This window comes from Pinus tabuliformis, chromosome 7 (genome assembly GCF_031772625.1).
Source record: "Pinus tabuliformis cultivar Carrire ecotype Pingquan chromosome 7, CPIR1, whole genome shotgun sequence".
NCBI lineage: Eukaryota > Viridiplantae > Streptophyta > Pinopsida > Pinales > Pinaceae > Pinus > Pinus tabuliformis.
In genome coordinates, this window is record NC_142293.1 from 220,914,308 (window position 1) to 220,939,616 (window position 25,309).

The 25,309-nt window shown below is 42.2% G+C and overlaps 1 protein-coding gene across 1 annotated transcript in view; it reads right to left on the reverse strand.

Moving 5' to 3' along the window:
- Nucleotides 1-25,309, reverse strand: part of EMB1441 (zinc knuckle (CCHC-type) family protein) — a 365,319-nt gene that overhangs the window by 264,981 nt on the left and 75,029 nt on the right. The window contains exons 5-6 of the mRNA XM_089457990.1: nt 20,782-21,343; nt 20,119-20,304 (exon numbers count right to left, since the gene is read on the reverse strand). Coding sequence (XP_089314116.1) covers nt 20,119-20,304; nt 20,782-21,343 — 748 coding nt within the window. The remainder of the gene's footprint in view (nt 1-20,118; nt 20,305-20,781; nt 21,344-25,309) is intronic.

The window sequence follows — 25,309 nt, forward strand, 5'->3', positions numbered from 1 at the left end:
ACTCTGCTCTGCTGAACCATGAAGAAATAATGAAGAAGAAATGATCAAGAGTGTGTCATACCACTCTCCACTGACCCGAAGTCAGTCTCCATTGATCCCAGATCAATATCAAACATCCTAACATAGGGAGTACAGTAGTACACAATGCATCCATCGGTAGTACTATGGTCCCTATCCTCATTTCCCTACTCATTGGCTAGATGAGAGGTACTTCCCATGAGTCTCGGACTACATGGGTAGGATGTATCGGCAAGAGAAGGTGAACCACTCATCCTGCTCATATGCCATAGGAGAAGGTGAACCACTCATCCTATGCATATCTCAACCATCATGGGGTATCACAAGGGAAGGTGAACCACTCATCCTATACATATCTCAACCATCATAGGATATCACAGGAGAAGGTGAACCAGTCACCCTGTACATCGCGCACCACTAGGAGAAGGTGAACCACTCACCCTATGGTCACTCATCGCTCCAAGAAGTACCCCAAGCCCCCTGAAGCTCCCAGAGCTCAATATCCAAATCAAACGGGACCCTCATAAGAGGGTATCTCCACGACTCTAAGTCATTCACAGAAGGTTAAGAGTTTGACCTTCCCAAAGGGCTTCGTAAGAATATCTGCGACCTAATCATCACTCCCAATGTGATGGAGCCTTATTGCTCCACGTTGTACCATATCACGGAAAAAGTGGTACCTGATATCAATATGCTGGGAGCGGTCATGAAACACGAGATTCTCAGAAAGACGAATCCCACTTTGGTTGTTGCAGAAGATCACGGTGGTATCAAGCACATGTCCAAACAGCTCACTAAAGAGCTTCCTCAAACAAACAGCTTCACAGGAGGCCATACTAGCAGCAATATATTCAGCCTCGGTGGTGCTCAAAGAAACCGACTGCTGCTTCCTGCTCATCCAGGATATCGAAGCAGAACCTAGAGAGAAGCAACATCACTATATGCTTTTACAATCCACCACACTGCCAGCCTAGTCAGCATCAAAAAATCCATGGAGCCTCACATTCGCGGCAGTCTATCTCAGCGCATAGGTGATTGCACCCGGGAGATATCTTAAGAGATTCTTGGCAGCAATCCAATGTATGTGATGAGGCTCGACCATAAACTGACTCAATGTATTCACTGCAAAGCATATGTCCAGACGGGAGTTCACCAAGAACATCAGGGCCCCCACGAGTTGACGATACTCAGAAGGATTTCCCAAATTGGGCCCAGCAGCACTTCCGCATAACTTCTTGAAGTTAAGTTCCATCGGAGTAGTCACAGACTTACAATCCACCATCCCAAATCTTTCAAGTAGCTTCACAATGTATTTTCCTTGAGAAAGGAAAATCTCACCTACCTTTGCCAGACCTCCAAGCCTAGGAAATAATGCATCAATCTTAGGTCCTTAATCTCGAACTCAGAAGCCAACTCTCTTTTGCATTGATGAATAAAAGGGTCTGCACCTGTCAGAAAGAGATCGTCCACATAAAGTACCAAGACAAGAGTTTTGTCATTCTCAACCTTAAAGTAAAGGTTTGGATCAGCTCCACTTCTTGTAAAACCCAGCTTCATCAGATAGTTATTGATCCTCTCATACCAAGCTAGGGGAGCTTGCTTAAACCCATAGAGGGCTTTCTTCAACCTGCATACATGTGTCTGACGATCTTGAATTTCGAACCCCTCAGGTTGTTCTACATAGACTTCCTCCTTAAATGAACCATGCAAGAAGGCAGTTTTGACATCCATCTGGTGTAGGTTCCAAATTTGTTGATTTTTGGTAGCATCAAATGTGCTCTAAGTCTCAAATTTTGCAGGGAGGCTTGGGAACATGTATTCCAAAGAACCCAGAAAGTGTTTTGGGAAATTCCACTCGGAGATAGTTTTATTAAAATAATTAATTATTTCTAATGGGACCCTAAGTCTAAACTTAGGAAAATAATATAATTAATGACTATTAATCTCACTGTGGGTGTAACTTCTAGAAGAAGACGAGGATCAAGCAGAAATGATCTTAGCCATTGATTAGCTTCTAATCTGGGTCACTGAATGTCAACAAAGAGATTATTTAAGGAGGCTTGAGGGCCATTTGGAAAGACACACAAAGTGAGTTCAGAAGTTCGATTTTCTAAAGCAGAGCAGCTGCCGAGAGAATATCAATAGTGAGCTTGTGCATTGAGGGGCAGACATAGTTGCGTTGGATTATCTTCTCTAGAGCCCAAGATACGCAGCAGAGAGGCAGAGAGACACCAAAAGGAGGTAGCGCAGGACCTAGGAGGGGTTGACGCTGAGCCAGAGGGGCTCACGTAGAGGTTGACATTGACCCAGAAGCAGCACAATTCTCCAAGCAAAAGTCTGAATTTGTTGAGGGAGTTGACATTTATGAGCCGGGAGGGCTGGAAACTACTCCAAAAGGCAAATCGATCCCCAATTGAGCAGATGTAGAGCCTTAGAGGCTGACGCAAGGCCCACGCAAGGGCAGCGCAGAAATAGCCAGGGACACTTGGTTTATTAGCCGCAACTTGCCAGGTAGAGTGAGCTAACCTCACAAATTTCTTCTGCTAGTTTATTTCTCTGTAACTGGATTGTCGAAAGGTAATCTAGAGTTGTATTCAGAAAAATACTACATAATAATAAAACCCTCAAATCTGTTGCACCGGTTTTCCCGCATTGGGTTTTTCCAGGGACGTTTGTCCAAAAACAACTGTCACTTGTGTGTATCTTTCTCTATTGTTTTGTTCTTGTTTTGGGCATATTATTTAATTGGTGTAGGTTGCAGTGTATTAGTTTCGATATTTGTTGTAGGAAGTAATAAATAATTTGCTTTAGTAATTAAAAAATAGAAGAAGTTTAATCAGTTGCTGCAGTAGGGATTTCGGTTTGCGGAATTTTCAAATGGTATCAGAGCGAGTGCAGGTAAGCAAGAAGATTAGTGCCAGAGATCCCAACGTTGAGAAGAGAGGAGGTCAAAAAAACTGCAAGAGGCAGCAGTTCGAAACCCCATAGTCTTTGCGTAGTCTAAGCTAGGAGGGCAGAATTTCGAGGCAGTCTCTCTCTGAGTGAGTAGACAAAGAGAAGGGCTTCCAGATTGAAATCTTGACGTGGCAGAGGGAGCGGCGTTGAAGCCTCAGCGTGAGGAGGAGCTGGTGAGACGTGTTTTTCTGCAAGGCGTTTTGTTGGGCAGAAAGACGTCAGAAGAGAAGAGAAGCACAGTGAGGGAACTTCTCCTCAGTAAGACTTCTCGCCAAGAAGTTCGTTTTCTTATTGGCTGAGCAGCAACAGTAAGAACCAGAGAGGAGATTTTCGACATTTTCAGTGGCAGAGATGGCAACCAGTGGCTTGAGAGATCTGGACAGGTTGGATGGGGCATCCAACTACGTCATCTGAAAGGCGAGAATGTCATTCCTTCTAGATGAGCATGCTCTCAAGACTCAAGACATGTCAACAGTGTGGTGGTTGTTCCTACAGATGCAGATCCGCTGAAGAAGTACAAAGCAGAAATGGCGAAGGCAAAGAGAATGACCCTCAACAGAGTGAAGGATCATGTAGTCTGTCACATCGCTAGTAGAGAGACTGCTAAGGATATGTGGGATGCATTATCTACGTTGTATGAGGGATATTCTGAGCAGTGGAAGATGTACTTAGAGCAGAAACTGAGATCTGCTCAAGATGCAAAAGGGGGAACGTGTGGATCCATTCCTCGCAAAGTTGCAGGAGACCCAAGATGAGTTATCAGTTGTGGGGTCTACACCTCAAGATTCCAAGTTGGTTAGAATGGCCCTCATTTCTGTCTTAGATGAGTGGCAAGTCATTGTTCAGAGTATCCTAGGCAGGGCGACTTTGCCGAACTGGGATGAGATGTGGCCAGCTCTCAAGCAAGAGGAGCTGAGGAGAGATCTAGTCAAGTGTAAGCTTGATGGAAGCAGCAGCAGTGGGCTGAAGCCCATGGAGGAGGAGGAGAATGCAGCCCTTGCATCGAAGGGGCAGCAGGAGCAGCAAAGATGTAAGGACGTCTCAAAGATAAAGTGCTTCAGGTGTGGTGAAATGGATCACTACACAACACAGTGTCCTCTCAGGAAGAAGGGCAAAGATGAGAAGCATGATCCGAAGACTACACCCGCAAAGATCGAAGAGGAGGAGTTCGCAATGACAACCAAATACCTCCAGGAGGGAGTTGGGTTGATTTGGAGTTGTAGTTCGAAAGAGCTACAGATGGGCAAGATCCTTGAGGAGCCCACCTCTCGGATCAATTCCTTGCTACAGGAGCCCAGATCAAAAGTAGCAAGATGGACTAGTATCAGATGTTTCCGAGGAGTGTCGAAAAGACAGTTGCAGTGGCTAGGAGCGCCAGAGACTGAACAGTGCAGAACAAAGTTGCCAGTAGTGCAGATGGCATAGAGCAGAGGTCAGCAGTAGCACAGTAGATTCAGAGGGTCAACGCAAAGACTAGCAGCAGTCAAACTCCACCATTCACATGATATCATATTGAACACAGTTAGTTCAGTAATTTGGGATGTTTTCCCATTGTTGATGCAGTAGCAACCGCAGTTTGCAGTGCACGGGCAGATGGCAGTGGCAGTGGCAGTGCCACCAGTAGCACGGATGCAGAAATTCAGAGGGAATTGCAGTACGGATGCAATGTTGACAATGGTAGGGTCAGCAGCAATACAGATGCAGCATTTACACAGTGGTCGGTGGACAGCATGTCAGACATCAGCAACGCAGAGGGAGATGTTACAGAACAGGGTGAGGCTTCAGCAGGTTGCATTGCTAGAGCACATTCCTCGCTAAGAGGGAGCGTTGATTTCTGGTAGCATCGAATGTGCTCTAAGTCTCCAATTTTGCAAGGAGGATTGGGCACATGTATTCCAAAGAACCCAGAAAGAGTTTTGGGAAATTCCACCCGGAGACATTTTTATTAAAATAATTGATTATTTTTAACAGGACCCTAAGTCTAAACTTAGGAAAATAAAATAATTAATGAATATTAATCTAATTGTGGGTGTAACTTCTAAAAGAAGACGGGGATCAAGCAAAAATGATCTTAGCCATTGATTAGCTTCTAATATGGATCGCTGAATGTCAACGAGAAGATTATTTAAGGAGGCTTGAGGGCCATTTGGAAAGACATAGAGTGAGTTGAGAAGTTCGATTTTCTGAAGCAGAGCAACTGTCAATAGAATATCAATAGTGAGCTTGTGCAATGAGGAGCACGGATGGTTGGGTTGGCGTATCTTCTCCAGAGCCCAGGATACGCAATAGAGAGACACTAGAAGGAGGCAGCGCAGGACCCAGGAGGGGTTGACGCTGATCCAGAGGGGCTCACGCAAAGGTTGACACTAAGCTAGAAGGGCTCACGCAGAAGCAGCGTAGTTCTCCAAGCAGAAGTTTGAATTTGCTAAGGGAGCTGACATCTCTGAGCCATGCGGGCTGCAAACTGCTCTAGAAGGCAAATCGATCCCCAGTTGAGCAGACGCAAAGTCTTAGAGGCTAACGCAAGGGTAGCGCAGAAATAAACAGGGACACATTGGTTTAGCTGTTGAATCAGTCAGAACTTGCTAGGTAGAGTGAGGTAATCTCACAAATTTCTTCTACCAGTTTATTTCTCTGTAACTAGATTGTTGGGAGGGCATCCAAAGTTGTATTTAGAAAACTACTGCATAATAATAAAACCCTCAGATCTAATACACTGGTTTTCCCGCAGTGGGTTTTTCCAGGGACGTTTGTCCAAAAACAATTGTCATTTGTGTGTATCTTTCTCTATTGTTTTGTTCTTGTTTTGGGCATATTATTTAATTGGTGTAGGCTGCAGTGTATTAGTTCGATATTTGTTGTAAGAAGCAGTAAATAATTTGTTTCAGTTATTAACAAATAATAGAAGTTTAATCAGTTGTTGCAGTAGGGATTCCGGTTTGCAGAATTTTCACACATCCTTGCAAGGCAGCAAGGGCTATAATCGAACGGATGGTGGTATATCGGGCAACTGGTGCAAATATCTCATCGTGGTTCACACCTTCCTTTTGAGAGAAGCCTTGAGCAACAAACCTGGCCTTGAACTTTTCAGCACTTCCATCAGCTCCATGCTTGATCTTGTAGAGCCATTTCGAGGTGACAACGGATTTGTCCTTGGGTCTAAGGACCACATCCCAGACATCATTCTTCATAATCGACTCATACTCTTCATTCATAGCATCCTTTCAAACTTGGTGCTTCACAGCTTCTACAAATGTGCAAGGCTCAGTTTGTACAATGGTGCTCATGGAGTTAAGTACCCTTGGTACCTATTCGGCTTCTTACTTTCATGAAATGTCCCCCTTGGTGCAACATGTCTCTCGGCATCTTCGAGAGTCTCACTAAACCATGAGGGTCTCCTTTTTTAGGAGGAGGGCTTACGAGGAGGTGGATCAATGGGAACCATTGGTCCTTCAACTTCGGGCATCGAGTCATCCTGCGGTTCTCTATGTTTTCCTGTATCTGCTTCTTTGTCCTTGGAATAGGAAGGTTGCTAATCTTCCCAAGGGCAGCATCTTTATTGAAGGTGACATCATGACTTATCTCCACTTCTCTTTGACCAAGCACATAGATTCTATATGCCTTAGAAGTTTCATTGTAGCCCACAAATGTTCCTTTCTTCCCAGAAGCATCCAATTTGCTTCTCTTTTCTTTCGGCACATGAAAATACACAGGGCTAAAAATTCTAAAGTGAGAAACATCAGGTTTCTTACCGGTGAAAACTTCCTCGGGAGTTTTGGAGTCCAACACTTGTTGAGGGCATCTATTTTGAACGTACACAGTAGTGTTGGCAGCTTCCACCCATAAGAACTTCGAAAGGCTTTGATCATGAAGCATGGCACAAGTGGCTTCTATAATAGAACGGTTCTTCCTTTCAGCAACACCATTTGCTCAGGGGTATATAGTAGTAGTCTCCCTCTTAATGCCAACTTCTCTACAATAGTCATTGAACTCATTTGATTCATATTTGGTTCCATTATCGGTCCTCAATATTTTGATCTTCTTCCCTGTTTGATTTTCAACCAAGGCTTTGAAAGAACGGAACCATGAGAATACTTCGTCCTTCTTCTTCAAGAAATATATCCAAGTTTTGCAAGAAAAATCATCCACAAAGATAGCATAATATAAACATCCTCCCAAAGATGTCACAAGCATCATACCAAATAGATCAAAATGAACCAATTGCAGAATGTTGGTAGTCTTGCTATCACTTGAGGGGAATGGTCCCCTTGTATGTTTTCCTTCAACAAATCCTTGACAAACACCTTCATGTTCTACTTTAAATTCGGGCATACTTGTCACCATCTTCCTCACATCAATTAGAGCCTTATAATGTAGATGAGCAAACTTATGGTGCCATAATTCGGATTGAAGAGATGTGTCGTAAGACATAACTCCCAATGGGCTCCCTCCAACTTGATATAGGCTATCAACCCTGAATCCAAGGGTAAATGCTTCTTTGAAATTTCTATTCCAAACATGTACCTTTCTATCAATGAATGCCACCTTGAATACTTTGTCTTCCATCGCCGATATATATACCAGGGTCTTCTTTAGATCAGGTTGATATAGTACTTCTTGTAGATGAATGGTGTTGTCTTGATTCACTTGAAGAGTAACATTCCCAACTCCCTTTATGGGATAGGTGGCATTGTCCCCAAGAATGATTTCCAAATTTGTATCCTTTTCTATCAGATTTGAAAGAGCTTCCTTATACCCAGCAAAGTGCCTTGAGGCACCACTATCAATCAACCAATTTCCCAAGGTATCCAGAGGAGAGGCAGTAGAGAGGGCAGATATAAGATAAATTATTTTTGCTTGTTATCTACAACATTAGATTCATCATACCTAGAGTTTCTTGATCTTTTGGGAGGTCGACCATTTCCATTTTAAGTAGCGGGAGCATTCATTTTTCCTTTGTTGTTGAATATGCCATTACTTTGATTGTTGTGGCCCCTGAAATTGTTGTGGTTGTGGTTGTCATCATCATGAGGTGTATCCCTTCAATTAGGAAACTCCCTAGCATAGTGGCCAGACTTGTTACAAATGAAGCATCTTCCCTTCCTTCCATCTTTGAATCCCAGTCTTCCTTGACATTGCTTCTTTGAACCTGCATTGTTCTTCTTTTTAGCATGAGCGAAGAATGCAGTAGGTTCATTCCTATTTGAAGGCATGTCTCTCTCCATCATCCTTGTCTCTCCTTGAGTGCATCTAGTCAACAATTCATCAAAACCTGGAATCCTGTCATTGTTGAAGATAGTAGTGTTGAACACATGCCATTCACGAGGGAGACCTCCAAAAGGAATGAGAGTGAGCTCCCTATCAACAATAACTTCTCCAATTGAAAGAATATCATTTTTTATCTCGGTAATCCTCATGAAGTAGAATTAGATATCTTCACTTCTTCCCTTCTTTATGTCCTTCAACTTGTTTTTGAGAAAGAGGACTTGGTTTGCATTGCTAACCTTGAACATGCCAACCAACCTATCATACATCTTCTTAGATGTGTTCAAATCAGAGATGTATGCAACCAAATGCTTGTTAATAGAATCCTTGATGATCTTCTTTGCTTTGACTTCACCTTTCTTATACTTTGTCTTAGCGGCAGTCGGTGCATTTGAAGGAGGTTCAATGATCTTTCCTTGCACATAATCCATAACATCTTGCTCTTCCAAAGTCAAATCAAGGGACATCTTCCATGCATTATAATCAGGCTTATCATTGAGCTTGTCATCAGGTTAGAAGTAAGATGCGGAGGCCATTGACTCTTGTCCTTGTTCAACAAATCTCAGTGATTGCTCTTTTCGCTCTTGCTTGGGCCTTGTCTTTACCTCAGCTCTGATACCATGTTAATTTTAGATAACAATGGTATCTCAAGAGCAATTTACTTCAATTTTTCTTATTAGCCCAATATCAATTTCCAGATTAGCAATCACATTAACATGGTAGTAAATGCATATAGAACATAAATAAAACACAGAAGACAAGCCAAGACAAGAGGACACAATATTTGGAGGATGCCAGGGAAAAACCCCAATGTGGGGAAACCCTTTGATCAAGTCTTCTTATAATTCCTCAAAAGTTCAGCAGAGAGAGAGTACAATATACAAAATTCACTTGCCCAATTACAGTCAAACCTATCTAGTCAAACTGTAGTCAACAAGATGCCCTAACCAGAAAGTCAACGTTGGTCAACTTATTAGAAATCTTCCTCCACATCAGCTCAGTCAAACCCAATCAACTCAGCCTCCAAGGATAGCTTGAATCAGCCCAAAACCGTCACAAAAATATCAGTCTAACTCGGTCAACATTGGTCAAACAACTCAGAATGCCTCGATTTCCGTGCCCACAAATGCAGCCTGCCAAACAAAATTTCTCCAAGAAAAATCGCAATCAAAGAAGGTCAACTATTGCCCGATCAACGTTGGTCAAACTTGCTGCAACTTGGTCAACGTTGGAAACAGCAAATTGCAATCAACCCTTCGCACGTGTGGAGGAGAATAAGGTTGTCTGAAAGTTGTACGACCCAATCAGATGAGGAGAGAGAGATATCTGTGAGAATGAATGATGTCCAAATGAGGTAGATGCACCTATTTCTATGCAACGTTGAGGATGAAAAGACACGTCTTTTGGGCTTCTAATCCTACATTAGTTTGTTGGTCGACCCTGACAATTTGTCCATAAATGAAATAAATTCATAATTCCATCAATCCTACAACCTCTCGGAAAGAGGAATCCAATAAAAATATCAGCTTCATTATATGAGCTGTCCAAAGTGGAGTTTGGCCCTAGTTGCCAAATTTAACAATTTTGTTAAGAAGAATTTCTATTTTTGCAATTTGGGTGTTGGGAAATATTTTGGCATGTAAAACTTAGGAAAAGTGGGTTAAGGGAGTCCCCACTTAATTTTTGGAGAAATGGAGGCCACCAACATTAGAGAAAAGGAAAAATTAAAATGGTAGTGGGATGTGGGGCCGCCCAAAAGGGGAATTCAAACCCTTTAGGAAAATCAAGCTAGGTAGGAGGAGGGAGAGAAAGGAGGTCAAATTGGTGGAGCCCACAAGGAGAGAAGGGGACAGCAAAGATAAATAAAAGGAAGAGGTATTTTGGGGGGTTTTTACAAATTGAATTTCTGAATTAGAGTATTCTTGCGCTGGTTATCCAAGACTACCAATGTTGCTTAGTACAAGGAGATTTTCAGGCGGAGATCTCCGCTCTCTTTTTGGTACACTTCAAGTGCCACACTAGGGGAGTCACTTGATACCTTCAGAGCTATTCTGGAGCTGGGACAAGGAGCTTGCTTCCACTTTTGCACAGCACAAGAACACTAGATGAGAATTCGTACTTCTTGGGGAACCCAGATGTGGCGCAGCTTAATTACCAGAATTTTCAGGGCTAAATTGGAGCTATATTTTCAAGAGATTTTGGGTGGTTTGAAGGTCAGTCAATGAGGGAGATTTTTGGGCCAAATAATTGCATTCCAAGGCCTGCGCAGTATTTTGGCAAAGGCACACGTGGGGCATAGGAGTAACATAATTTGTGGGCTTGGTGGCTGGAGGAATTAAGGGAGAATTTGTGGGGATATCGCAGGAATTTTGGGGAGCCCTTTTCTGGAAGAGATTGGAGTAGCAACAGCTCATTTCCAGGCAGTGCGTTCATTCAATGAGACCAAAAATTTTCACTTTTGTGGGTTTTCCAGTGGTGGGCTTAGGGACCAATTCCTTTCTAGGTCTTGTGGTGAAAATTTAGTGGAGGCATCAACTGCATTTTCAAAGGAATTTCAGCTCTATTACAGTAGAAAATTTTGGTAGTTATTTGGCAGCCAGTTGGGAGGACTAAGCTTAAAATCGCGGTACTAGGTGGCCAATAAAATTTGTCCAAACCCTTTCTGGCTTTTTGTGATTTTTATGTGGGGAGACTGCAGCAAAAATTGCAAAAATTTCTGGGCACTTTTGAGGGGTCAAATACAGGGTTGTTTCCATTTTGTAGTATTAGTTTACACCACTGTTGATAATATCAGCGATATTCGAAAATATCGCGATATTTTCAGCAAACGATATATCGCCGAGAAAATATTGTGATATTTTCTGTTTAGAAAATATCGCAATATTTTCTAAATATCGGCAAAATATCGCGATATTTTGAAAATATCGGCTATGTTTAAAAATTTGAAAATTTTATTTTTTATGCTTGCCGATATTTTCACCGATATTGCCAATAAGATGTTTTCTAGACCCTCGCCGATATTTTGCCGATACCAATTTTTCAACACTGGTTTACACCAAACAGATCGCAATTTCTGTTGATTAAGGGTAGCATCGGATGTGCTCTAGCCATGAAAATTGGTGGAGAGGCTAAAGCACATGAGATCTCCAAGACCCAGAAATGGTTTGGGCAAATTCTAACTAGTTTGGGAGATATTAAAATAATTAATATTTTTAATGGAGTTCCTAAGTCTAAACTTATAAAAAATAAAATATTAAAGGATATTAATATAAAATTGTGTTAGAAGGGTCCAAAAGTAATGGATCAAGCCAAATCTAATCTTAGCCGTTGATTAGAGATTTAATCTCAGCCATTGATGGACCAACAAGAAAAGTATAAGAGGAGGCTTGAGGGTCAGTTGGAGAATACACCAAGAGAGATCAAAAGCTCGATTTTATGGGGCAGGGTTTGCTAAGGAAATTGAGTGAAGTGATCTGAGTTGCAGCTGAGGGGCAGTGAATACATAGCAGAGAGGCAGAGTTAGTACCGGGAGGATCAACGCAGAAGCCAGGAGAGGTTGACGCAGAGCCAGCTAGAGGCCACGCAGAGGCAGCCAGAGGCCACGCAGAGGCAGCTAGGAGCTGCGCAGAGCCAGAGAGGGCCAGCGTGTGAGACACAGAGGCTCTAGAGGCTGACGCAGAGCCCTGAGAGGCTGACACTGGGCCAGATAGGCTGACGCTGGGCCAGAGAGGCTGACACAGGCCCTAGAGGCAGCGCTGGGAGATTTTCGTGGGACAGATTGGAGCTGGCCTGCATAGGGTGACGCATTCCCTATCAGAGTGACGCAGAGCAGCAGAAGCTGCATTGTTGTTGTGGGATCATGCATCCGATGATTTAGCTAGAATATTTGTCTCCGAATGAGAGGTACTACTGCCGAGGGCATTCTCTGTTGGGTGAGCCATTTCTGGCACCCTGGTTGTATTCTAAAACTACATAATAATAAAACCCTCTGAATAGCTACACCGGTTTTCCCGCATTGGGTTTTTCCGGGGACATTAGTCCAAAAACAACGGTGTCACTTGTGTGCTTGTTTACTTTTAGTTGTTGATCTATATGTGTTGATACTGTCCTTGCATTTATTTTCAGTATTTACATGGTAAATAACTTGTTAAGTAATTGAACAAGTAGGAAGAAATAAATCAAATAGCACAGAAAGAATTTCTAATGGGTTAAACTTAGAAATTCCAACATGGTATCAAAGCGTGGTTGCAGATCACAGGATAACTGAAGGCATCAGCCGAGCAAAGCAGCAACAGCAGAAACAGTTGTCCCGAGTGACAAAAGTTGTTCCTAGCGGGGGTGACGCAGAGAGCCTGCGTCATCAGTTCGAGCCAAGAGGAGGATCAGTGCTAAGGCAGAGAGGAGCAAACCTGACCTCCGCAATGCCTGGTCATCTTTCTCAGTCAAGAAGGATCGACGTTGTGGCCAGGAGGTGCAAATTTTGCTGGTGTCAGGATTGCCCAAAGCCTAGAGGCTTAGACCTTGAAATTGCTTAGGCATAGGAGGCTGTGGGTGAGTTGCGGAGTGAAGTTGGTGGGGTACTGTGGTCAAAACAGTACGTAACAGGGCAAGACCAAGGTGAAGGGAGTTGCTGCCGAGGATTTCTAGCCAAGAAATTTGGATCAATGGCGCAGTTGCACAAACGAACGGAGTCAAACCGAGAAGTTCCAAACGGGAAGTTGAGAGACTCAGCGGGAGTCAATCAAAGGAATTCCAGGAGGGAAGTAGAGAGACTTGAAAGAGTCAAAAGAGGAGCAGCAAAATGGCAATGAATGGGCTGAGAGATCAAGATAGACTGGACGGAGCTTCCAACTTCGTAATCTGGAAGGCCGGGATCTTGTCCATTCTAGACAGGTAGTGCATCAAGCACTTCACCTTGAAAACAATAACGGTCCTAGTTGACCCGACTGAAAATGAGAAGTACGAAGAGGCAATGGCCAAGGCTAAGTGCATCATCCCTGATGGGGTCAAGGATCATGTGGTACCACATATTGCCAAGAAGGGTACAACAAATGAGATGTGGGATGCCCTGAAGAAGTTGTATCAACATACTTCCGTGCAGAGGAAGATGCTTCTAGAAAATCAGCTATGGTCATACCAGATGCAAAGGGGAGAGCAGATAGATATCTTCCTTGGGATTGACAGAAATCCGACACCAGCTGACTCCCATAGGGGCCACGTCGGATGAGGAGATGTTGGTGAGGACCGCACTGAACGCAGTCTCAGAGGACTAGAAGGTATTTGTCTAGAGCTTACTGGGCAGGTCGAACCTTCTAGATTGGGAGGAACTGTGGGCAGCTCTTCATCAAGAAGAGATCAAACAGCTATCCAAGGCAGGGAGTAGTGGTAAGGGGGTCAGAATCAAGAAAGAGGAAGAGGAGGATGCTACTCTAGCATCTACGAGAAAGCAAGAGAAACGGAAGAAGAAGGACCTCTCCAAGGTCAAGTGCTTCCACTGTGGGGAACTGGGTCTATGCGAACCAATGTCCTAGAAAGAAGCGCAAGGGAGAGGCTTCTGAGACCAAGGCAGCGCTAGCAAGGGTGGAGAAAGAAGTGGAGATTGATGACGACTGTGCCATGAGTGCTCATGTGCCACTTGAGAGGAAGTGGGGAGACATCGAGCTGTAGTTAGATGGACTACACGCGATGAGGGGCAGGATCCTCTTGGGGTACCCAACCTCTTGGATTATACCTTGCTACAGGAGCCCTGAAGAGTAGCAAGACTGGCAGATGTCGGTAGAGACGGATGCGGATGAAGCAACAAAGGGTGCTACAGTGCAAGAGTTCCGGGGCAGCGTGAGGCAACAGTGCGAGATGCATAGAGTTGTTGTAGCAACGCAGAGGTCAGTAGAGGGAGCAGTTGTCAGCGATAGAGGGAGCTTCCAGATCGGGAGTGTTTCTAGCCTGACAGAGATGTCAGAGTTGGGAGGATCAGTTACTTACTTCTCAGTAACTAAGTTGCAATGCAGCGATTAGCAGTGGTAGTGCTATGGGCAACACGATGCAACATGATGAGAGGGGATGCAGTGCAGATGCAGCAATGGCAGTGGCAGGGCCATGAGCAGCAGCACGGATGCAGAGGGAGTTGCTATACGGATGCAGCAGTGGCAGTGGCAGGGCCATGGTTAGCAGTACAAGATGCAGCTGTGCAGAGGATGTTGGGCAGAGAGACCTCGCATCAGCACAGGAACTGATGCTGGATGATCAGGGTGATGCTCATTGAGTATTACTAGAGCACAGTCCTCGCTAAGAGGGAGTGTTGATTTGGGGTAGCATCGGATGTGCTCTAGCAATGAAAATTGGTGGAGAGGCTAAAGCACATGAGATCTCCAAGACCCAGAAATGGTTTGGGCAGATTCTGACCAGTTTGGGAGATATTAAAATAATTAATATTTTTAATGGAGTTCTAAGTCTAAACTTAGAAAAAATAATATATTAAAGGGTATTAATATAAAATTGTGTTAGAAGGGTCCAAAAGTCATGGATCAAGCCAAATCTAATCTTAGTCGTTGATTAGAGATTTAATCTCAGACGTTGATCAACCAACGAGAAAAGTATAAGAGGCTTGAGGGTCAATTGGAGAATACACCAAGAGAGATCAAGAACTCGATTTTTTGGCGCAGGATTTGCTGAGGAAAATGAGTGAAGTGATCTGAATTGCAGCTAAGGGGCAGTGAATACATAGCAGAGAGACAGAGTTAGTACCGGGAGGATCAGCGCATAAGCCAGGAGAGGTTGACGTAGAGCCAGCTAGAGGCCACGCAAAGGCAGCCAGAGGCCACACAGAAGGCAGCCAGGAGCTGCGCAAAGCCAAAGAGGGCCAGTTTGTGAGACGCAGAGGCTCCAGAGGCTGACGCAAAAACCCGAGAGGCTGACGTTGGGCCAGAGAGACTGACGCAGGCCCTAGAGGCAGCACTGGGAGATTTTCGTGGGACAGATTGGAGTTGGAGTGCCAGATAGGGTGACACATTCCCTATCAGAGTGACGCAAAGCAACAGAAGCTGCATTGTTGCTGTGGGATCATGCATCCGATGATTTAGCTAGAATATTTGTCTCCAACTGAGAGGTACTACTGCCGAGGGCATTCTCTATTGGGTGAGCCATTTCTGGCACCCTGGTTGTATTCTGAAACTGCATAATAATAAAACCAATGTTCACCAAGGTTTCGGGACAAGGGGGCGAGGGAGCGAGGAGGCGCAGGAGCGGCCTATGCAAAAGCTCCCTACCATTTTTTAGGAAACGTGGGGGAGCATCAGGGTCTTAAAAATTTATAAATATAAAATTTAATTTATTAATTGAGTCCACTATGACAATTTGGGTTGAATTGAAAAGTTGCAAAGCATGATCATTGATATGAATTCCTGGAGCAAGAAAGCAATGAATTTGAAAATTTACACAATCCTTCTTAGAAGAAAACTTAAACAAAGAGAGAACTATCCTTCTTAGAAGAAAACTTAAACATAGAGAGAACTCAGAACTATAGTGGATTATGTATAATGATTTTGAGAAACTGGACTTCTAAGTTCTTGACATATTAGTTAGGCAGGCCGCGTAGATTTTCAACTGATAATATTAATATATGAATAGCCTATTTGGCAATGCTTCCATAGGACTAGCCCATAGGTCTGATATACCTTCACAATTCTATTTTAGATACTGCTAACCTAGAGAAAAAGTCTAAAAGAAATCATTTTTGGAACTTGGACTAAACGGAACTTGGATGCTTTTTCCACAGGTAAAGACCATAGGCCTAATATAGTAATAGGTTGACTGTCTATTGTTTATTCAGTTCCCAGGTAACCATTGCGACAGCCATAACCTTGTGCCATAGATTTTTCCATCGGCAATCTCATGCAAAAAATGATAGACACGTAAGTGGAAGTTACTTTCTTCTTTTCATGTTGTTAGACTGCTTAGTTAGTTTCCATTTTACAAATCCTGCTGGTTTCTTTCTTTGAGCGAATGTTTATTTTGAACCCTTTAAGTTCTCATGGGATCAAAATTAGATGTCAAGGCAGAATTTTGAGAAATCATATAGGAAAGTAGTTGGGTGGCTGGTGGAATATTAATATTATGTATTTTAATCAGGTCTTATTATATCAACAATATTATATTTCGGTCAGGTCTCATCAACACAACGCATGGTAGTCAAGGAGGCAGTCTTTTAAATTTTTACAAGTCGGAATTTTCACCCATACTTGTGGTTAATTGGTTCCTGGAAACAAAATAGTCAGATCCACTTTTCAGAACATGTGACAATAGGCTCTTTTCCTAAACCTACTATCAACATGAACGAGGAGAGCCCATATTGAACCGATTCAAGGTCTTGGTTTTCCTAGCTTGCACTTTCAACAAATTGTATTAATTCACTGACTTTTTTGAGGTAATTTACCTTTTGTATACAATTCCTAATACAATCAATAATGATACAGGCACTGTTTATTAAAATCCGAACAGTGAAATCCAACGCTGTGAGTGGAGCGCTCAGCGAACTTGCAAAGGCTGTGAATGTGTTTTTCATGGTTCAAGGTGCCGTTTTCATAACATGAAACAACGATTTTCCAAAACCCTAAACGTTAATTAACTTTTAATTAAATATTAAGTTCAGCATTTAGTTAATTAAAATGGTTTTTAATGCATTAAAGGTGTGCCACGTCCCCTCTCGTCCCCCCACGCCCCCTCACGTCCCCCCACGTCCCCCCACGTCCCCCTTTTTGGAAACGCCCCCTCAGGGAAGGGAAACGTTTCCCTGGCACGTCCCCCCGAGTTTCCTCCATTTTGGGAGCGTGGGGAAACGTCCCCTACTCGTCCCCAAGTCCCCGGAGCGCAGGGGTGCGAGGAAACTAGACCCCCAGGGGGGGGGGCGAGTCCCCGTGGAACACTGAATAAAACCCTCTGAATAGCTGCACTGGTTTTCCCGCATTGGGTTTTTCCGGGGACATTAGTCCAAAAACAACGGTGTCACTTGTGTGCTTGTTTACTTTCAGTTGTTGATCTATATGTGTTGACACTGTGTTTGTATTTATTTTCAATATTTACATGGTAAATAACTTGTTAAGTAATTGAACAAGTAGGAAGAAATAAATCAGATAGCATAGGAAGAATTTCTAACAGGTTAAACTTAGAAATTCCAACAGTTTCTTCTGGGAGTTTTTCCAGCACTTGCAGCCATTGATTTGACACCTAGGTTTGGCCTTGCTTGCTGTAGCAAGCCCAAGTTTCTGTTAACACAATTACTGTACTCATAATTTATCATATTAATACAATGGCTAAGAGTTTTTGCCCACATTTTAATGTTTAATTGTGTATGGTTGTGCATGCTTGAACTTTATTGTTGTAGCTAGTCCATTGTTTCTGTTATTCACTGTATTTTCCTATTAGGGATATTACATCAATGTCGGTCAAACAAAAGTCAAATAGTTGGTCAACGCAGAAGCAAATCTTCTTCTTCTTCTCCTCGCACATGTGATCATATCTTGTTTCAGATCGAATGGATGAGTGATGTGAGATGCCAAACGAGGTCAACGAATGCCCAATATATGTGTGTAGGAGGTGGGTTTTGAGCATAGGGTCAAACCCCTTCATGTGGTGGGGCTGACTTGTGCAAATGAGGTTGACTTGGTCAACATAAAAATACATAATTTCTTCTTTGTTTTGCCAATGAAAATACCAACTGAAGCTACCAATTTTCAACAAAGAAGGACCAAGACAGTCTGAATTACGCAATAACAACTCAGAATCCATTTCACATCTCTTTGTACAATGCATCTTATCAAGGCAGTTTGGGACAAATGCAAACTTAAACTCAACACAGATTTCAAATGGAAGGGGACCTCAATAGAAGAAGTGTGGCAGGATTGGATTTCAAATCTTATTTTCAGTAAATATAAATCCATGCCTCTAATTATCTGTTGGGGGCTCTGGGTATCGCAAAAACAAAAAAATTATTTAACAAGACACACATCCCCTCAGACAGAACAGCAGCCTCAGCACTCTCAATTCTATCTCACTTTCCTTGTTAGAAAGCTTCTAAAAAACCCCAAGGGGTAGTAGAAGAGCATCCCGATAGAACAAAGCCTTGGGCTTTTTTTGACGGGGCTTCACAAGAGAATAATCAATCATGTGGAGGAGGGAGAGTTCTCTTCCTAGATCCAAATCATTCTTATGAAACTAAGATGGGAACCTTGGGCTTTTTTCAACAGGGCTTCACAAGAGGATAATCAATCATGTGGAGGGGGAGGAGTTATCTACCTTGATCCAAATCATTCTTATGGATTTAAGATGGACTTGGGCAGCGGTACAAACAATTTCACAGAGTTGATGGCTCTCAAGTTGGTATTTCTTTTCGCAAAAGAGATAGGATGTAACAGTATTCAAATCTTTGGAGATTCCCAGCTGGTAATTAAGTGGATCAAAGGGGTGTTTCATTGCAGAAACCAAACGCTCATTCCTTTAGTAAATGAAGTATTGAGAATTATCAACTTTTTGATTTTTTCTCTTGTCAACACATTTTCAGGGAAAGAAATGAACAAGCAGACTGCCTTTCTAAGGAAGACATTCACTTGGCATTTGGGCAGTGGCAATTCCAGGAATCCGCAAATGGAAAACTCTACAAACTCTATCACAGACCCTTCATGGATCAAGCTCAGGGGCCGGTTTTGGATGCAGATTCTCAATCATCATAGCAGATTTCTCTTTTTGCAGCGGCGGTTTTTTGGATCTTGTCAGACATTCAGGAAGCAGAGGGCTCCAAATCTCTATGTATTTTATTTTTTATTCACAGTTGTCTCACATGAAACAATGTAAACAGATTTTGAAGGTTCGCCTTAAAATCTGTAGACTCTAGCAGACTAGTCTTATTTCCTGACAGTGGGAAGTTTTTGTCCTGTTATAGTTGGCATGTATATGCACGTAATACATGCACCAGCATGTATGCACAGAATATAACATACATCATTACGCTAATGAAATAACTTAAGACTTTTTTCCAAGGAAAAGAAAAAAAAAAAAATATATATATATATATATATATGTCAATTGACTTTAGCTTTGGTGGTTGAGCGGAATCATTGTGATCCTCCCCAGGGCATTATAATATAAATCGACATGTTTAAGCTCTGGAATAGAGTAACTATGTTGTACTCTTAACTTTTAAGTGAGTATATATACTGTGGACTGGCCAGGTACCAACAACCTCTCTTTTGCCTTCAAGTTGAGGGAGAGGTCAATTTCTTTCTCTGGGCAGTCCCCAATGCCCAAAATATAGTCAAGTGGGTTTACCCTGGGTGGTTGGGCAGAATCGTTGTGATCATCCCCGCCCCGATTCAAGTCTCATATGTTGACATGTTTAAGCTCTGGAATAGAGTAACTATGTTGTGCTCTTAAGTGAGTATATAGTATATACTGTGCGCTGGCCAGGTACTAGCAACCTCTCTCTTGCCTTCGGGCTTGAGAGGGAGGCCGATCTCTTTCCGAGCAGTCCCCAATGACCAAAATTTAAAAAGAAAAAATAAAAGAAAGAAAACACACACGCATATATATATTGAAAATATGTGTATGGACAAACATAATGCCAAATCTTATCTGAATCTCATTATGAAATTCAAATTCAAAACAAATTTCATCATTGCCGAACTCGAACTCAAATCTGAACCAGAACCATGTGACTTAGCAAGTGAGGTTGAAATTTTAGATTGATCAGATTTTCAAAATTTCTACAACTTTCACATGTATAACATAATTAAATGATGTTAATAACCAATAAACACAACATCCAAAGAAATCATGTGCTAGCATGAACCATATAGATTAGGCACTGCAAAGGTGATGCTGTTACGGAACCTGATCCAAGCGAATCTTATTAAGCTTTTGTGTGGCTGACTGTTCTTGAGCTTTCTGCTGTTGCTCTGATCTCTGACTTTCAATTTTACTGAAAAACTCATCCATTGATTCATCAGAAGTTCCAAACTTTACAAAATTCCGTGACTTGAATTGATGTAATAATAATGGAGAAAATTCATCATATATCTGCAAAGATGTCGATATGTCAATGGAATATAAGTACATAAATGATAGAAATTCAGAAAATAGACATAGACAATGCTGAAAAAGAGGATACAATGCTATCTGATATGATGCATTAATGGAACCCCCAAGGACCAGAATTACAATCAAATCAAACATGCTTAATCAGATAGAAGCATGAAAACAAAAAATCATGACACCTTGCACAAAGACATTAAAATTTTGTGTTGACATACAAAACACAATTCTTATGAAATCAGCCAGTAAGATGACCATGTAGCAACTTGGGTAGTATGATCCACCTATTTCTTGCTTTTAAGGTCAGGAATTCTGGAACATCAATAGGAAATTACTCTAAAACAATAGCTCAGTAATTCTTATACACAAAAGCATTATAACTTTGTAATGTCTATCACTAGTACAAGTTATTGGATAGCTATTAAAAGTTAAATTCTAAGCAACAAAGCGTTCCATACCAACCTGCCCAGATTGTCTTTCTTCATCTGGAAAGCATTCCTTTTTCCCTGGTATATCTTTACGCATTATAATATAACCTTCAGGGATGCTTTCACCTGTTATGACCTCCTCTAACCAGCCCTCAAATTTTGCAAAGGCAGCAGCCAAGGCCTGTAATATATCATTGTGAGCCTCAACTTTCATGTTTGGTTGCAAACCAGCATCTAAAATTATATGCTCACAAAGAGCTGGTCCGTACCCCATACTCTCACCAAGAATGGCCTTTAACGTGGCTTTCTTTCCTGATTTGCTTCCATCATTAACCCTTTTTCCTGTCCCAGATTGTTCAGAAGATGTTTCTGAACGCTTAGTTTTATTTCTTCTCACATCTTTCTCAGTAGAGGATGGAGCTTGAGGGTCTAGGACAGCTTCCGCACCCATGTCTGGGAGAAACCCCTCAGCCTCAGATTTTGTTGCATTGCTAAAGATAGTTTGCAACTTCTCAAAGCTAGTTTTCTCAAAAGATCGGCACATGTTAACAGGATAGCAATGGTGTGGCATCATAGTCATCCCTCCCTCATCATCCCTGCAAGTATACATACTACGATTAACATGCGATATACAGTAATGGAAAGGATATAAGTATGTAAAAAGTCACCACACAATGAATCAGCATATTATATGTAATTTGTTATTCATTCTAATGAGAACAACAAAAATTCGTTAGCACACAATTGTACATTGGCCATCAGCCTGCTTAATTTGCACAATGCTTCGGAGAAAAGGCAAATCACTATAGCACCATAGATTGACAACACGGACATTAGTTCACTGGTGAGGTTGATGGAATATGAAACCATCCACCATGGTTCCTTTCTGACAATGATCTGCCAAAAATATCATGAGTTTCAAATGGACGAGACTGGGTGCAAGTCCAAGGCTCTAAGCTGAAGGAAGTCCGCTCTAAGCAGTGCAGCCCTTAAGATGTGTTTGTCAAAGCACTTCCAACAAACAAAAATACCATGAATCTTCTGTCAAACCATAACAGGTTAGATAGGCATCAAGAAGTCTGTCCCTAGAAAAAGGACACCATGCATCTTCAGTGCACCATGTTCAGGATACGCTAGTGGGTACACCATGTTGTTCAGCAGTCATTTCATGCTGGGCAGTGATTCGGTTGCTGACATCTCATAACAGCAGCAGATTTGCATTGAGTTTTCATTGGATTTGACACTGAATGGTCATTGGTATGTATCATCTTTCATGTTGACCATCGGTAAGTATCATCACTCATGTACCTATCAAAATATGCATTATTAATGGTTTGTTAAGTTTAAACATTAATATTTTTTACTGTTTATATATTTGCGGCAAAGTCCCCAATGTCCTATACCCAACATACCCTACCATATGCTGAAATCTGGAGGAAGGGGGAAGGGGGTTCTCTAGACATGGGTGCATGTCCCCATGTCCTGGAAACTTGCTGTTAACATATAAAAGGGGGTAAATGGTATTAGGTGCAAATACACCAAGTGCTAAAACATATAATACAGTTCTACAACTGCTTGCTAAATAATACCATGCATCTTCTCCCGAATGTTGACAGGTAAGAAGGGCCTCAAGAAGTCTGTCCCTCGAAAAAGGATACCATCGAGTCCAAAGTAACAATTGATAACTCAGAAAGCTCTTCAATAATTTATTGACGGCTACCATGTTATGCATGCAAAAGTTTGGGGGCAGTTGATTGATTAAAAAAAATGAGGTGTTGCCAAACACACAAGCAGGCCAGTGATAGTTATACTTGAATAATGACAACACATGCCTCACTCAATGGTTGCAAGAACAATCTCATCAAAATATGTCTTATCTCAAACAGCTGATCAAAAATATTGTTATTCATTACTTGGATACCTAAAATAAAATGCAACTTTTAGAAATTCCCTTAAATGCACGGTTGCTTTCCTGCACTTTTCATGCCTAATATCAAAAACTTTACTCTCTTTCTACTTTAGTTGTATTAATGCCTGCAAAAGAGGAAAAAAACACCAAAGGTTCAAGTAGAGGCAGACTATTTCACAAGTAGAGGAATGTTGAAAATGTAGCGTGGAAGGTCTTCTGGCTTGTGCGTTAGCCAAAAAAACCACTAGTTTGTCTCTCTTGGCATGAGTCTGAGATCATGAGTTAAGCTTCAGTTATGACTTATTTCCAGTTTACTAGAATAATCATCAAGATTACATACATGCGTAGAGTTGGAGCTTCAGTTAAGTGGAGTCTTCATCAGTTTAACTACAAGGCGAGGCGGCAGTTACAGGTTGAGTTAAAACGGGTTAGTCTCTAGTGTTGATTGGAGAGAGAACGAGTTAACAACTCTAGTGATGATTGGAAGGAGAGTGAGTAACACTCTCAGTTAACTCGCAATCAGAACTCGAGTTCTAAATTGAGTTGAGCCTCTTTGCATGGATTGAAGCTTACCTATAAAGAGAAGGACGAAGGCACAATTCATCACAAATTTGTGAGAACATCTTTGTTCTGTGTGTACACAGAATCGAGGATCAATTGTGCGCAAGAGAATAGGAGCAATTGTGCTAAATAATAGGAGCTTTAGTGCACATAGAAATAGGAACCTTATCCGCTAGAAAATAGGACGTCTGGTGCGCAAGGAAATAGGCCCAAGTGCGCAAGGAAATAGGGGTTGCTTGTGCACCAGGATCAAGGAGCAGGACTAGGGTTTTGCAAGACAAGTCAAGGCTAGTTCAGCACAAGAACAAGTGTGTTCTTGTGAAAATTTGCTCGAAATGCAGCAACTAGAATTAATTCTTCTAACTGAATAAATTATGCAGTTTATTTTGTTACGGAAAAATATCAAATTAATCACACTACAATTTCTTCACAAATAAAATGTTGTGGAAAATAAAATATTGGAAGCTGAAAAAATGCTAGCATACACAAAAAATTGACACAAATATTTTTGAACAATTGTCCCCGGAAAAACCCAATGCGAGAAAACCGGTGCAGTGGAGGAGGGTTTTATTATTAAGCGGCAACAGAAATTCTGAGTACAATTTTGGATGCTTAATCTAGCAATCCAATCTAAGAGAAATACTAGCAAAATATCTGTGAGGCCAATACCTCAACACAAAATTGATTCTACTCTTAAATATGGCTGAACCAAGGTACAGGAAATGCCCCTGCGTGAGCCCTTGCGTAATGCTTGCGCAGGCTCTATCTGCACTGCCTCCAGAACACACTGAATCCTGCAGCTCTGTTGTCTTTGCCCCTAGAAGTGACTCGCTTGGCCTCCTGGAATTAATCCCAACCCCCAGCAACTAAATCAACTCCTCCTCTGGCTGAATCGAACTCTCCTTTGAAGCCCTCCTATGCAGTGCTTGCACAACTTCCTAAGGAAAACTCGTCCCTCTCTGAATTGACTCTGTCGGATCTAGAATCCTCCTTCGGAAATCTGCTACTGATCTCCCTCCAGATCCTGCTTCCTTCTGGCTTGATTTCTTCTGGCTGAATGCTACTCTCTGGAAAATCGCTCTTCCTGTGTGTCTATCTCCAACCCCATCAACCTCCTCTTATAATCTCCAATTGGATCACCAACGGCTACGATTAAGTCCTTATCGATGGTTGAGATCATCTCTGAGTCAATCCATGTGAGTTTCTAGAGAATTCTCACTTTTCTCAATTAATTCTCATTAATTAATCGATTTCCCTAAGTTAGAATTAGGCATTTTTTAATTATCGATCAATTAATTTAATTGAGTTGTCTCTAGGTGGAATTTCCAAAAATGATTTCTGGGTTCGGTTAGCTCTGCTATTATTTCAACATTTTAAACACAAGTGCAGGCCTAATTGGGTGGTTGATGATCAAAAAAGGGGGTCGCAGCAGTTGGTTTTCCTTCCCTCCTTCGTTTTCTTTATAACTCTATAGTTCCCACTACCTTTGTTTTCTCCTTCCCCTTCTTTCTCCTTATTCTCCCTTAACCATGTTATTTATGTTTTCCTCTATAATCCTTTATAAACCCCGTATAAACCCTTTTTCCCTCGGGTCCCAAGCGCAAAGCTAAACCTATGAAACCATGGTCATATAACCGCACGCATACAAAAAAAAGAGTTACCGTCGAGGCCCTCCTCTGTCACATCAATCGAAACGCGTGCTTTAAACCTTGGCTGTCCGATCATTTCCTGTGAGATCTGACAGTAGTCGCTCATCCCAACACCACAAACTGCGCGTTCGTTAATCCGCGGGGAAAGTGGTTTTCCTCCACCACGTGTTGCACAAAGACTAGATCACGCCCTCGCGTACGAATACCGCCCGCCTCCGATAAGTGGTGCGGGGAAACCGCTTACCGTCGTCCGCCTGTCCTCCCGCCCGTTAATTTCTGCGCACCTTTCGCGCCCGATCGCCGTCGGATCTGCCCGACTGCAATCCGACCGCTCACAATTGTCTCCGCCCGCTTCCTCCTGATGGCTCCCTCCGATTCAATCTCTGTCGTTCGTCTGTTGGATCCAACGGCTGTTGTTTGTTCCCCGACCTACTCTCGCCTCT